Source organism: Aquarana catesbeiana, linkage group LG09 (assembly GCF_042186555.1).
Source record: "Aquarana catesbeiana isolate 2022-GZ linkage group LG09, ASM4218655v1, whole genome shotgun sequence".
In the NCBI taxonomy this organism is placed as follows: Eukaryota; Metazoa; Chordata; class Amphibia; order Anura; family Ranidae; genus Aquarana; species Aquarana catesbeiana.
Genome location: NC_133332.1, coordinates 87971734 through 87987598, shown reverse-complemented (window position 1 = coordinate 87987598; position 15865 = coordinate 87971734). Strand labels below are relative to the sequence as shown.

General features: G+C 45.7%; 2 protein-coding genes across 4 annotated transcripts in view; one reads left to right on the top strand and one right to left on the bottom strand.

Moving 5' to 3' along the window:
* GNL1 (G protein nucleolar 1 (putative)) overlaps nt 1-1327 on the bottom strand; it is a 73673-nt gene extending 72346 nt beyond the window's left edge. The window contains exon 1 of the mRNA XM_073598913.1: nt 41-1327. Within this exon, the coding sequence (XP_073455014.1) occupies nt 41-113 (73 nt within the window). The 5' untranslated portion in view covers nt 114-1327. The remainder of the gene's footprint in view (nt 1-40) is intronic.
* A 191-nt stretch (nt 1328-1518) lies between these two features.
* ABCF1 (ATP binding cassette subfamily F member 1) overlaps nt 1519-15865 on the top strand; it is a 101492-nt gene continuing 87145 nt past the window's right edge. For 2 of the 3 annotated variants that reach the window (XM_073598911.1, XM_073598910.1), the window contains exon 1: nt 1521-1802. In XM_073598911.1, coding sequence (XP_073455012.1) covers nt 1751-1802 — 52 coding nt within the window. In that variant the 5' untranslated portion in view covers nt 1521-1750. Of the gene's footprint in view, nt 1803-15865 lie in introns of all 3 variants that reach the window. The other variant, XM_073598912.1, reaches the window with a different exon arrangement.

Below are 15865 nucleotides of genomic sequence, written 5' to 3'. Positions count from 1 at the left end.
TATTTAGATTTTGTACAAAACACAGGAATAAAGCACTCACCTCTCTTCCGCTCCCTTTTGTCTTGCAACTGCTTCTTCTTTTGCTTGCTGCTAAATGGCTTCTTGCGAGGCATTTTTAACTTTCGTTAAAAAAAAAAACAAAAAAAAAAACAAAAAAACACACAAACACACAACTCCTGGCAAACAACTATAAAATGACTGCAATGCCTCTTCCGAGAGCTCCAGACAGTGCCAACACCACACTAGAAATTTTCACTTGGTAAAGCCTTAACTAAAATGTCAATATACATAATAAAGGTAATCCAGGCTCTGTGTATTATTTCAATAATTTGTATGGGGAGAGGAATTTCTAAACTAAGAAAGGATGTTCCAGATTTCGTCCCATTTATTGTCTTCTTAAGACCTAACTAAAGCACAACGTAGCAATTTTACAGGATCTCCTAAAATCTCCTGTCAAAGGTTATATGACCTATAAGATTGTCGAACTCCTGCTAATCATCTTTCAAAATAAATACTAAATTTTGGTCACTTTCAATGTTATTCTACTTTTTTTTATGCTTCCTGAGCATTAGAACATTTAAAGTGATTGGTGACCATCCAGGTTTTGATGGGTTTTTTTTTATCCTAGATGTTCCTCCAGGACTAAAATTTTCTACAGTACAATTTATGATGGTCAATCAGCAGTCCCTGAAAAAAAAATAAGAAAATAGATTCTTACAGAAGGATCCACCAAATAATGACCTTTTGTGCTAATGATGGTCCCTCCAGGACTGGCCTTTCTGCAGTCTAATAACAATAACACTGGTCCCTTACAGAAAGGCTGGACCTGCCAGGACTCAACTGACCTTTTGTGCTAATGATGGTCCCTCCAGGACTGAAGGTTCTACAGTACTATAGATGTCAGTTTGCTGTCCATGCAATAAACAATGGCCTCCTGCAGATATAAATGACCCTCCAAATTGAAGCCTTTTGTGCTAATGATCGTCCTTCCAGAACTAACCTCTCCCCCCTGTGCACTGGTCCCTCAGCTGTCCCTGCGGGACTGACCATTTACTCCAGGCCTACAAGCACTACCCTCCTCCAGGATAAGGCCTCATGCTCACTGTCCATGCCTCTTACTCCCTCAGGGGGTCTTCTACTCCAACAGTGGGACCGCTCCCCTCCCGAGCCCACACTATAGTGCCAGACAACAACCTGTCTCTGGGTGGTCAGAACCCACCAACTAAAGTCACGAGTGGGACCCACAATGTGCCTCTCTCAGCTCAGGCAACAGGAAATGCCCCCTGTGCGTTCCAGCTCAAAGTCACTAGCCAACCAGCGCTCCGTGTGCGTATCACGCCTCTCTTGGCTGCCAAAGGCCAGCCAATGAAGATTTCAGCAGCAGCGTTCTTGTCAAGTGACATCGACTGGCCAACGAAGAGGAGGCAACGAAAGAACCAGCAGTTTCGTCCAATGGGAACACAATATGCGCTTCACGCCTCAGGCCCGATAGATGGAACATATGCGTTTCGCACCTCGTTTTGGATTGAAGCCGTCCAATTGGTGACTTCCGTGCGTTTCAGCATCGAGAGTCGCCCTCTGGTCCACCAATAGCGTGCTATCTTTCATAGGGAAGGCGCATGGAATTCGGCGATTAGTCCGCCGGCTTGAAGGGGGCGGGGCTTCCGGAGAAGCTGTGTTCGCCGGTGAATTGTCCGCGCCACGTGAGGGAAGAGGGATCGGTCGGGAAGCGGAGCGTGACGTCAGCAAGATGCCCAGAAAACAAGAGCTGGAGGACGAGGAGGAGAAGGGGAAGGAGACAGGTGAGGGCGGGCGGGGGGTCTTCACAAAGGGACCAGAATTTGTATCTGGCTTCTCCTATGAGGGAAGGCCATGGACCACCATAACCCAGACCTCCATGTGCCCAGCATTGGCCTTACCTCAAGATCTCTTCCTCGCACAGCAGCTGGGAGCCTGAGATTGTGCAATACCTGAGAGATTCATTCTTATCTCCAGGCAGATACAGACAGCACAGCTTAGATGTGACTACAGACAGCACAGCCAGGTCCTCCGTCCAGACAGCACAACCAGGTCCTGGACCTCCCTGCTGACTGTACAGTGTAGCCTGGTCCTGGGCCTGCCCTCAGCCTGTGATTGGCTGATGAGGATTCAGCAGTGTAGTGATAAGGACATACTTCTACTCACCCCTCCTTGGCACAAGCAAAGCAGCAGAGCTCGATTGGTTCTCACAGTCCACAGATTTAGACACTCTTAATCGGCAGTGTTTACTTATCTCTCTACAAAGCCCTGAGTCTTGTGAACTTCTGACAAGTTCTCTGGCACAGGAGATAAAACCAGCCTGAAATTTGTGGGGAGGGTGCTATAAATAGATTAGCAGAGAGCTGGTCTATTCACAGCACAGTTCTTCCTTCATCTGCCTATGTGGAGGGGGGTGTGTGCCTCTCCTCCAATCAGCTGTCACCCAGTGTAAGCCCTGACTTCACACCCACTGCTGAACAGGAAGAGACAATTTCTAACATGATGTGCACTTTATAAAGAATATATAAAGCTGAAGACAGAAGATATACATGTAAAACTTATGTAGGGAGATTTGTTTCATCTCTGTGTATCATCTGAGGCTGATCACTGGGTATAGCAGAGGGTTTACATCCACTTTAATGCATAGAATGCATTAAAGGAGAAGTCCGGCCTGGGCTCGTTTGGCTGAACTTCTATAGATCACAGGAGAGCAGTTTGTTTTGCTCTCCTGGTACCCGTTTTCAGCAGAGAGCGGACTGACGCCATGGGAGTCGGTCCAGGCACCGTGTCATCCCAACCATGGAGTCTGGATCCGCCAGGTGCCTGGACCGACACCCCTCTCAGCGAGCCACTGAGAGCCTGGGATGGCCACTCCCCGCCCCCTCCACAGCCCAGCACTCTCATGAGGGAGAAGATCAGAGAGCCGTGACTGACAGTCTGCAGATCTCAGAGCTCTGAAAACCGAGCCATCGACGGTGTTCGATCACTTGGTTCTCAGTGCAGAGGTGCCGGGGGACAGATGCAGCATCCACAAGTGTTAATCAGGGGGGGGGAGGGGAAATCCTTTATTTCTCTTTTAAGGTGAAAAACCTTGAGACTTTACAACCACTTCACATCCGGCCAATTCTGACACTTTGCTCCTACATGTAAAAATCTACTTTTTTATGTCAGAGGGTGTTCGTGCAGCAGTTCTTCAAACACAATTTTTTTGGGGAAAAAAAATCCAATTCAATGAATTTCATTGCACACGAATACAATATATAGAATACCTCATTTTTTTTGTTAAATTTAAAAGATGATGCTAAGCTGAGTAAATCGAAACCTAACATGTCGCGCTTTAAAATTGCGTCTGCCCTTGGAATGGCGGCAAATTACAGTACTTAAAATTCTCCATAGGCAGCACTTTGAACAGGTTACCAGTTTAGAGATAAACAGGGGGTCTGGTGCTAGAATTCTTGCTCTCACTCTGACATTTGTGACAATACCTCACGTGGTGTGATCACTGTTTACATATGCGTGTGGGTGTAGCGTATGCGGCGTTCGCATTTGTGCGGGGGGACTATGGTTTTTTTTTTTTTTTTTTTTTTGTCCTATTAACTTTATTGCAATCACATGGGATAAACAACATCCCACTGCAACCTGAGGAAGTCCTACGGGTGGAAAATTGTTAAAGTTGTTGTAAATCCTCACATATACCCCATGAAGTGATAAAGAGATGGAACAAATCCTCCTACATAAGTTCTACCTGTTTATCTGCATTCTTCTCTTTTCTACATCTGTTCAAAGTCAAGAATTTATAAAGCTGGTCTGAGCTGTCAGAAAACAGGGGGTGGAGACCTGTATTCACACTTTGCAGAGCTCAGTGAGGGGAGCTCTGAGAGCTGATTGGAAGGCCCCCCCCCCCCCCCTTTCACACAGGAACCGAGCTGAGGCTGTCAATCAGCTGGAGCTCCCTTCCCTGTCACCATTTTTCTCTTGGTGTCAGGAGCACTTGTGAGAAGTGATTCATGCTGATAGCGGAATGAAGCAGAAGGGACAAATGAAAGTTGGGTCTCTGGATTGAGACAAGTACACACTAGAGGGATACACTTTGTTCATATGTTATATCTGAGGTTTACAACCACATTAAGCCATTGTCTGTTTTGACACCGCAGCACAGATGTCACTTTAAGTTAACCCCTTGCTGCCTACAACGCATATGTGCATCAGCAAAGAGGGTAGCCTTAAAGTCCACACACTGACGTTTACGGCCGTCAGAGGCTTCTGTGCTGGGAGCATGCTCACTGTACACTCCCAGCACAGTGCCAGAGCTGTGAACAACCACTCCCGGTCTCTAGTAATGATCAGGAGGTGTCAGGAATGACTCCCGATCATGTGATCACAGTGACAGCCATGTACAGTGGTTGTGGGATTAGGCGAACCTTCCTGTCCCCTGGATGTAATAGCCCAGTTAAAGGGACAGTGGGAAGGGGTTAAAGCCCAACGCCAGGAAAATAAAAATAAAAACCACCCTTGCAGTTGGCAGTAGGAGACGCTGGACCTATTACAGGCGCTCAACAAAAGTGCTGACTGTGCCTGCCCTTGCCACCCCATTGCTCCATTCATAAGAATGGCTTCCGGCAATGAAAAGCACACTATGAATGGAGGAGGTGGACCTTTCATTTTTACAACATTAAAAGAGAGAAAAAAATACTGTAAATAAAAAATAAATAAACACACGCTTTAAATGGGGTTAGCTGGAGTTTGGCTTTGTTAGTCAAGTCATTCTAAATCTGCTCATACATCTGACATTACCCTTTCCCCAGATTGCCAATGCTGCTGTCCAAAGGTGTCTCCATTGCTCCTCATCCAGAGTGGAGACACCCTAAAACAGGAAGTGTATTACTAGCCAGATCAGCACGTGAAAATAAAGAACAAAAAAAAATAAAACTAAAGCAGCCGCCATATTTATAGATTGGTAAGCTGTAATTAATCACATTTTAGGGTTTATTACCACTTTAAGCTTTTACAGTGTACGCTTGTGTCCCAATACATTGCACAAAACCCCCAGAAAAAAAAAAAAATCTGAAGATTCCAGGTCTGGAATTTTGGTGTTGTGTGGACATGTATACTCCTCTCTCCCCTAACACACAATGCAGTGCTCAGAGCCCGGGTGACTAGTTTTAGGGCTTGAGTGGTGTCACACGAGCCATGGTCCAAATTAGGACTTTCAGAAAGTCTGTGTTTCCATGGGACCTTCTGGTGGCTGCAGCCACTAAATGAGAATTGGGGGGGGGAGTGGGGTGGTTAAAGATGTCAGTTGTGTCATAACTTTGTATCCTCATGTTGCACATAATATTAAAGGTATATTTCTCCAAGCGTCTTCCAGGACAGCCCATGAGACCTTGGGCTCCTCCTACCAGGACAGGAAACACGTCACCCCCACCAGATAAAAGGGCGGTCCTCCAGGCCCCTGTCAGTTATTTGTGTTTCCTCCGGACGGGGGGTAACATGTTCATGGAACCTGCTCCCATAGGCCTTATAAGCAGGGGCTTTGTATGGCTTTTTTTCTGGGGCATATCACTTACCTCTTCCTCTGCCAGAAGCAGCACACTGCTGGGGAGGTTGGCTGTGTTGCTGTTCTCTGTCCTCAGTGCCTGGAGAGGGCCAGGACCGGGGTGAGGTCGTGCCCCTAGCGCAGTGCATTGCACTCTAGCTCAGCTGAGCTTCGGTTGTCCTTCCCTGCCGACAGCCTGGCTGATCTGAGCAAGGAATGGAGGAAGCCGCAGCGTTCGAGGGGGCGGAGCTATTGCGCTCCAAGCTGGCCCACAGGAAGTGCCTGGAGAGGGTTACTTCCGGGGCATATGACATCATCATCGGGCGCCGGAGACGAGGTTCCAGTCTTCATTAACGGCGCGAACAGAGAACGCTGGCTGCTGGTGTTTCTTGGTGTTAAGCAGCCAGGCTGTGGATGACCAAGAGGGGCAGAATGGATCCTCCTGCAGTACCTGCACAGGCAGCGGATGCAGTTCCCAACACCAGCACCTCACAGGTAAGCCTGGGGTGTTCTGTCACCACCTTACTATCCCTGTGAGTGTTCCCTTCCCCTCCCCCCTCTGTAGTAGTGGGTGTAAGGGGACACATTTCCTCCCTCCTGCACGTGGTGTTACGGAGTGATTGTGTGGCTTTAATTACATTGTGGGTCATTTATTTTGTCTTGCAGACCAAGACTCAGGACAAGGCCCAAGCGCAGCCACTTAAAAGGAAATGTGCGGTTTGCGCAAACAAATTGAGCTCCTCATGGAGCAAAGCAGTTTGTCGCACCTGTATAGAAGGCCTTCAGTTCCTTTAGAACGCTTATTGACAAGCTCCAGACTCCAGCAGAGAGTCCGTCTTCACTGAAGGCGTCAGTAAGCACTCCGCAGCAGGCAGAGAGTGAAGACTCTGAGGCTGAGGTCAGATCTACCCGTTCTTCTCTGGAAGAATCAGGGTCAGATACAGAGCCCAGAGATAGAGAATCCACTCGAGGCTCAAGATTTAAGTTATCTGTTGAGGATGTAGATGACTTATTAAAGGCTATCTATACTACCCTTGAATTAAAAGAGGAAGAGGTTCAGTTATCCAAACATGATCTTATGTATAAGGGATTACATAAGAGAAAATCAAGAGTGTTTCCAGTTCATAGTTCTTTGGTTGATACTATTAAACTGGAATGGGATAATCCTGAGAGAAAACCATTCTTCTCTAGTAACCTAAAAAGGAGGTTTCCTTTTGATGAGGACACTGCGCAGCCATGGAATAAGAATCCCAAGCTAGACGCACCTCTTTCAAAAGTTTCAAAAAACTCGGACCTGGCGTTTGATGATATGGGTACGCTTAAGGATCCGATGGACAAGAGGGGGGATATCCTTCTCCACAGAGCCTGGGACTCAGCAGTTGGAAACCTGAAACCAGCTTTGGCTTCCACTTGTGTGGCCAGAAATCTGGAGGTTTGGTTGACTCAGATTCAGTCACATCTGTCAGCAGGTACCTCCAGAGAGCAAATTTTAAAGTCTTTTCCTCTCCTATTTCAGGCAGTGGGTTTTTTGGCAGATTCTTCCGCTGAGTCGGTAAGAATGTCAGCCATGACTTCGGCTCTAGTGAACTCGGCCAGGAGAAGCCTTTGGAATTGGACTGGGCACAAAGGCAGAGGCAAAGGGGGAGTGCTATTTAACCCTCAACAGCCCGCCAAGCCGCAGTGACTTGTGTTCCCCGGTGGGAGGGAGATTAAGGGCCTTCATCCCACAGTGGGCAGCAGTCACTCTGAGCCCCTTCGTCCTGGACCTAGTGACCAACGGGTACAGGCTGGAGTTTGTTCACCAACCACCAGAACGTTTGTTGGTCACATTTCCTCCACAAGATCGGGAGAAAGCGAGGGCTCTGGGTCTCCAGATCGGAGACTTATTAGATCAAAAAGTCCTGATTCCTGTTCCTCGATCGGAGCGGGGCAAGGGATTCTATTCCCATGTATTTGTGGTCAGAAAGCCGGCAGGAAAGTTTCGACTTATCCTGAATCTCCGGACCTTAAACAAGTCCATCAGATACAAGCATTTCCGTATGGAGACGGTTTTTACAATCAAAAACCTACTATACCCAAACTGCTTTATGGCCACGTTGGACTTAAGGGATGCTTATCTTCACATCCCTATCCATCCAGCCTTCCAAAAGTTTTTGAGATTGGCAGTGAAGACGGGTATGGGGACCCGACATTTTCAATTTCAGGCCCTCCCCTTCGGTCTTTCCTCAGCCCCACGCATCTTTACGAAGGTGTTGGGGGAAGCGCTGGCTCCTCTAAGATTAAAGGCAATAACGGTTATCCCTTACTTAGACAACCTCCTGATAGTGGCAAAATCATACCAAAGGCTGTTGGAAGATCTCCAGGCTGTACAGGACTTCTTACAGTCCCTAGGCTGGCTAATAAACAAAGAAAAATCGTCCTTGATTCCGGCCCAGAAAGTAACTTATCTGGGTTACGATTTTTGCTCCGTGAACCAAAGAGTTTTTCTTCCTCAGGAGAAGATTACCAAAGTGTTCCAGACTATGTCAACATTGCAGACCAACCAGTCGGTCTCTCTGAGACAGGTGTCGAGGGCAGTGGGTCTTATGACCTCATGTTTTCCCGCAGTACCATGGGCGAGACTCCGTCAGCGTCCGTTACAAAGGTTTCTTTTAAGAAACTGGGACGGGGACGTAAGGTCCCTGGAGTCAAGGATCTGGCTTCCCAACAGGATAAAAAGAAGCCTGTGGTGGTGGAGAGCTGGTCAGCACCTAGCAGGAGGTCTCCCATGGTCCTTTCCCATTTCCCGAAGGATTACCACGGATGCGAGTTCCTGGGGATGGGGGGCCCACCTCAGCAATGCAGTAGCACAAGGAGAGTGGTCCCCAGAGGAGGCAAGGGCCTCATCCAATCAAAGAGAGCTGCTTGCAGTCCAGAGAGCCCTCCAGTCTTTTCAGATGGAGGTCAGGGGTCACAACCTCCAAATCCTGTCAGACAATATAGCGACAGTCGCGTATATCAACAAGCAGGGAGGCACGAGAAGCCGGAGGCTTCAGTCCATTGCCCAGGAGATCCTTTCATGGGCAGAGGGGAATCTAGCCTCCATTTCTGCTGTACACCTGAAGGGGAAAAACAATTGCCTGGCAGATTATCTCAGCCGTCACAGGATAGACCGAGACAACTGGTCCCTTCATCCCGAAGTCTTTGCAGACCTCACCAAGAGATGGGGTTATCCGGTAGCGGATTTGTTCGCAAACCGAAACAACCGCAAGACGGAGATATTCTTTTCCATGAACCCGGCAGACCAAGCCTTGGGGATCGATGCTCTGGCAAACCCGTGGCCTCCAGGCCTATGTTATGCCTTTCCGCCAATCAGGCTGATTCCAGTAGTCCTCCGGAAGTTTCGGCTGGAAGAGACAGATCTGATTCTAATTGCCCCGTTTTGGCCCAAGAGGCCATGGTTTTCCCTGCTACAGTCTCTGGTTTCAGAGCCTCCGTGGAGTCTTCTGAAAAGGGAAGACCTATTATTGCAGGGTCCAGTATCACACCCTCAGGTGGTTTTCTTAAACTTAACGGCCTGGTATCTGAAGAAAAGATACTGAGCGCCCAAGGCTTCTCTGACAAAGTAGTCAGGACTCTCGTGAATTGCAGGAAGCCAGTTACTAGAGCCATATATTCCAAAGTTTGGAAAAGGTTTAACTCATGGTTATCTGAAAATGATAGATTAGCTCATGATATTCCGTCTATTTTGGAATTTTTCCAAGAGGGTGTCGACAAAGGTCTTTCTGTTAGTACCTTAAAGGTACAGGCGGCAGCTATTAGTGTGTTCCTCCAGTTTTCTCTCCTGGAAAATCCCACTATAGCCAGATTTTTCAAATCTATCTCTAGGGCCAGACCAGTAGTGGTGAGAAGTTGTCCAACGTGGGATCTGTCCCTAGTACTTCAAACTCTGGTAGAATTTCCGTTTGAACCTCTGGAAAGTATGTCAGTTAAGTTACTTACATTAAAAACTGTGTTCCTTATAGCTGTTACCTCAGCTCGTAGGGTAAGTGAGTTGCAGGCCCTATCAGTTAGGGAGCCCTTCCTCACGATTTTTGAGGATCGAGTTGTGTTACGAACCAATCCAGGTTTTTTGCCCAAGGTGGCAAGTACATTCCACCGATCTCAGAACATTGTATTGCCAACCTTTTGTAGTTCGCCACAGGGCGACTTAGAAAGAAAATTTAGTTTCCTAGATGTAAGAAGGATTCTCTTGGTCTATCTTGAGGTCACGAAGGCCTTTAGGAAAACTGATGCCTTGTTTGTCCTCTTTTCTGGAGTTCACAAGGGGAATAGTGCATCTAAAGCCACATTGGCTAGATGGATAAAGCAAGCCATCTTGGAAGCTTACAAAATTAGGGAGGTCCCTACACCTTTTGTTACTGCGCACTCAACTAGAGCCTTGTCTACGTCTTGGGCTGAGAGGGCTGGTGCCTCACCGGAACAAATTTGCAGGGCTGCCACTTGGTCCAGTTACTCGACCTTCATTAAACATTATCGCCTGGATCTCCTATCAGCTCAGGAGCAGGCGTTTGGTCGTAAGGTCCTTCAGGCAGTTGTCCCTCCCTAGACTGGTAAGTTCTGGCTCATCGTCTCATGGGCTGTCCTGGAAGACGCTTGGAGAAAAGCTGAGTTAGACTTACCGGTAACTCCTTTTCTGAGAGTCTTCCAGGACAGCCGGATTCCCACCCGGTATTGTCTGAAGTTATGTGTATTATGCATATGTTTTGCAGGGTCCTACGGTTCTTGAGAATACTGACAGGGGCCTGGAGGACCGCCCTTTTATCTGGTGGGGGTGACGTGTTTCCTGTCCTGGTAGGAGGAGCCCAAGGTCTCATGGGCTGTCCTGGAAGACTCTCAGAAAAGGAGTTACCGGTAAGTCTAACTCAGCTTTTCTGGGCATTTACAGTATATAGCTCAAACAATTTACGCAGCGCTTTACGTTCTGTGCAGTCTCACCTAGAGGTCGACCGATATGGGTTTTTCTCTGGCCGATGCCGATATTTAGAAATCGCGGTGGCCGATGGCCGATATGTGATGCCGATTTTTTTGGGCCGATATATTTGGCCGATTTTTTTTTTCTTTTTTCCCTTCATCTCATAAAATCTAACAGTTAGACCCCTTTCACACTGGGGCGTTTTTCAGGCGCTTTTGGGCTAAAAATAGCGCCTGCAAAGTGCCTATAAAATGGCTCCCCTGCAGTCTCAGTGTGATATCCCGAGTGCTTTCACACTGAGGCGATGCACTGGCAGGATGTAAAAAAAAGTCCTGCAAACGGCATCTTTGGAGCGGTGTATACCACTCCTCCACCACTCCTGCCCATTGAAATGAATGCGCACCGCTGCCGAAGCGCCTGCAAAGCGTTTTGGCAGCGGCGCTTCAGGGGCGCATTTAACCCCTTCCTCGGCCGCTAGCTGGGTTATAAGCGCCCCGCTAGCAGCCGAATAGCGCCTCTAAAATGACGGTAAAGTGCCGCTAAAACTAGCAGCGTTTTACCATCAACGCATGCCCGCTCCAGTGTGAAAGCAGCCTTAAGTAATACAGAATTTTTTTTCATTTAAACATTAAACAAAACAAACCTCCAATCAGTTCACTTGTATGTATAATTTAGAAAACAAAAAAAAAACTATCTTAAATATTAAATACACAAAAACAGGTAATCAAAACTTTTGGACGAAAAAAAATGGGCTAACTTTACTGCTTAGGTTTTTTTTTAATTCATTACTGTATTTTTTTTTTTTTTTTTAATTGCGTTTGAAAGACCGCTGCGCAAATACCGTGTGACATAAAATATTGCAACAACCACCATTTTATTCCCTAGGGTCTCTGCTAAAAAAATATATATAATGTTTGGGGGTTCTAAGTGATTTTCTAGCAGAAAATACAGGATTTTTACTTGTAAGCAACAAGTGTCAGAAAAGATTTAGTCTTTAAATGGTTAAACTGAGAGCTTCTACACACAGAGTTCAGTCTATTGATACATTGTATCTTTCAGGTTCTTTTTATCTTCTTATCAGACTTGGCAGGCTGCCCAGAGGAGGAGAGAATCCTCTCCACAGATAACCTCAGGAAACTTGCATTAACTTCTATTACAGAAGTCATTTGCAAGTCATGGCTGAAGTTACAATCGGCCTTTTTTATCAGCACAATCAGCCGATGCCGATTAAGTAAAAAACGCCAAATATCGGCTGATATATCGGCCGGCCGATATATCGGTCGACCTCTAGTCTCACCCATCCCTGCCTGTAGGAGCTTGCCATCTAAGGCTGTTTTCACACTTATCCGCCTTTCTTCCACTTCTGTGTTAAAAAAGCGAAAGAAAAGCGTTTGACCATGTTACATAGTTACATAGTAGGTGAGGTTGAAAAAAGACACAAGTCCATCAAGTCCAACCTATGTGTGTGATTATGTGTCAGTATTACATTATATATCCCTGTATGTTGCGGTCATTCAGGTGATTATCTAATAGATTCTTGAAGCTATCAATGCTCCCCGCTGAGACCACCGCCTGTGGAAGGGAATTCCACATCCTTGCTGCTCTTACAGTAAAGAACCGTTTACGTAGTTTAAGGTTAAACCTCTTTTCTTCTAATTTTAATGAGTGGCCACGAGTCTTGTTAAACTCTCTTCTGCGAAAAAGTTTTATCCCTATTGTGGGGTCACCAGTACGGTATTTGTATATTGATATCATATCCCCTCTCAAGCGTCTCTTCTCCAGAGAGAATAAGTTCAGTGCTTGCAACCATTCTTCATAACTATTATCCTCCAGACCCTTTATTAGCTTTGTTGCCCTTCTTTGTACTCGCTCCATTTCCAGTACATCCTTCCTGAGGACTGGTGCCCAGAACTGGACAGCATACTCTAGGTTTGCTTTTTGCTGTTTGCTTTGTTTGCAGCAGCTTGGCATTGCATGCCATTGCTGAGCCTATCATCTACTAGGACCCCCAGGTCCTTTTCCATCCTAGATTCCACCGGAGGTTCTCCCCCCAGTGTATAGATTGCATTCATATTTTTGCCACCCAAATGCATTATTTTACATTTTTCTACATTGAAACTCATTTGCCATGTAGTTGCCCACCCCATTAATTTGTTCAGATCTTCTTGCAAGATTTCCACGTCCTGCGGAGAAGTTATTGCCCTGCTTAGCTTAGTGTTGTCTGCAAATACAGAGATTGAACTGGATACCCCATTCTCCAAATTAAATAGGATTGGTTCCAGGACAGAACCCTGGGGAACCCCACTACCCACCCCTGACCATTCTGAGTACTCCCCATTTATCACCACCCTCTGAACTCGCCCTTGTAGCCAGTTTTCAATCCATGTACTCACCCTATGGTCCATGCCAACGGACCTTATTTTGTACAGTAAACGTTTATGGGGAACTGTGTCAAATGCTTTTGCAAAATCCAGATACACCACATCTACAGGCTTTCCTTTATCTAGATGGCAGCTCACCTCCTCATAGAAGGTTAGTAGATTTGTTTGGCAAGAATGATTCTTCATGAATCCATGCTGATTACTGCTAATGATACCGTTCTCATTACTAAAATCTTGTATATAGTCCCTTATTATCCCCTCCAAGAGTTTACATACTATTGATGTTAGGCTAACTGGTCTGTAATTCCCAGGGATGTATTTTGGGCCCTTTTTAAATATTGGTGCTACATTGGCTTTTTTCCAATCAGCTGGTACCATTCCAGTCAGTAGACTGTCAGTAAAAATTAGGAACAAGGGTCTGGCAATCACTTGACTGAGTTCCCTAAATACCCTCGGATGCAAGCCATCTGGTCCCGGTGATTTATTAATGTTAAGTTTCTCAAGTCTAATTTTAATTCTGTCCTCTGTTAACCAATGGAGGTGCTTCCTGTGTTGTGTCATGAGGATAAACACTGCAGTTTTGGTTACTGAAGCCCCTCGATTCACTTGTGAAGACTGAGGAGAAGAATCAATTCAATACCTTCGCCATCTCCCCATCCTTTGTAACCAGATATCCTCCCTTATTCTTTATGGGGCCAATATGGTCTGTCCTCCCTTTTTTACTGTTTACATACTTAACCACTTCCCTACCGGGCCAATTCTGACATTTCTCTCCTATATGTAAAAATCATCATTTTTTTGCTAGAAAATTACATAGAACCCCCAAACATTATATATTTTTTTTAGCAAAGACCCTAGAGAATACAATGGCGGTTGTTGAAACTTTTTATCTCACACAGTATTTGCGCAGGAATTTTTGGAACACGTTTTTTTTGGGGAAAAAAACAGTTTTGTGTTTAAAAAAACAAAACAGTAAAGTTAGCCCAATGTTTTTGCATTTTGTGAAAGATGAAGTTACGCCGAGTAAATAGATACCTAACATGTCACGCTTCAAAATTGCACACGCTCGTGGAATGGCGCCAATGTTCGGTACTTAAAAATCTCCATAGGCGACGCTTGAAATTTTTTTACTGGTTACATGTTTTGAGTTACAGAGGAGGTCTAGGACCAAAATTATTGCTCTCGCTCCAGCGTTCGCGGCGATACCTCACATGTATGGTTTGAACACCGTTTTCATATGTGGGCGGGACTTAAGTATGCGTTCGCTTCTGCGTGCGAGCACACGGGGACAGCAGCGCTTTAAAATTTTTTTTTTTTTTTTTTTTTTTTTAATTGTTAATTATATTTTATTTTTTTATTTTGACACCTTTTTGTAAAAAAAAATTGATCACTTTTATTCCTATTACAAGGAATGTAAACATCCCTTGTAATAGCAATATGACATGTCAGGTGCTCTTAATAGTGAGATATGGGGTCAATAAGACCCCATATCTCACCACTAGTCTGGGAAGCCTGAAATAAAAAAAAAAAAATAAAACGATTGCCGCTTCCCAGCCGAAGTGGCGCTGTTTTTTTGAATGGAGAGGCCGGGCGTGACATCATAACATCGCGCCCGGCCTCCGACGATCATAGAGACTCCGGCGACCATCTGGTCCGCCGGAAATCTCTATGATCTACATCCGGCCACTCTCCGCCTCACCGATCGTAACGGTGAGTCGGAGCAAGCACCGGAGGGAGGGTGGGGGACGTCCCCTCTCGTCTCCCATAGGAACGATCAAGCGGCGGAACGGCAGCTATGATCGTTCCTATGGTGTAGAGATTCGCCGGCTGAAACCAGCAATATCTGAATGATGTCTGTAACTACAGGCATCATTCAGATATACCCGCCCAAAGCCCAGGACGTCATATGACGGTGGGCGGGCGGGCGGGAAGTGGTTAAAGAATTTCTTGGGATTTTTTTTGCTCTCCTCCGCTATGTGTCTTTCATGTTCTATCTTAGCTGTCCTAATTGCACCCTTACATTTCTTGTTGCATTCTTTATAAAGACTGAATGCTGAGGATGATTCCTCAACCTTGTATTTTTTTGAAGGCCTTCTCCCTTGCTTTTATATGCATTTTTACATTGGAGTTAAGCCATCCAGGACTTTTGTTCGTTTTTTTAAATTTATTACCCAATGGGATACATTGGCTAATGCCCTTATTTAATATGCTCTTAAAGGAAACCCATCTCTCCTTCGTATTCTTTGTTCCTAATATTTTATCCCAATTTATGCCTTTTAGCAAGGTTTGTAGTTTAGGGAAGTTGGCTCTTTTGAAATTCAGTGTCTTTGTATTCCCTTTATGTTTCCTATTTGTGTGATTTATACTGAAACTAATTGACCTGTGATCGCTGTTACCTAAATTGCCCCGTATTTCCACATCCGTGATCAGGTCTGTATTGTTGGTAATCAGTAGATCCAGTAACGTTTTATTTCTAGTTGGTGCGTCTACCATCTGACGCATAAAATTGTCCTGCAAGACATTGAGGAACTGGTGAGCTTTAAATGAATGCGCGGTTCCCTCCGCCCAGTCTATGTCTGGATAATTAAAATCCCCCATTATGATAACACTTCCCATCCTTGTTGCTAATCCAAATTGTGATAGGAGATCCGTCTCCACTTCCTCCCTCAGGTTAGGGGGCCTATAGAATACTCCCAGTATTATTTTCCCCTTAGCTTCATCCCTTTGGAGCTCTACCCATAAGGATTCCACCTCCTCCCTCAGTGATGTCATCTCTCACATTCACTTGTACATTATTCTTGATATATAGGCATACCCCTCCCCCTTTTTTACCCTCTCTATCCTTGCGGTATAGGGTATACCCTTGAATGTTTGCCAGCCAATCATGAGAGCTGTTGAACCAGGTCTCTGAAATTCCCACAAAATCCAAATCCTCCTTGTACAACAGTATCTCTAGTTCACCCATCTTGTCTGCCA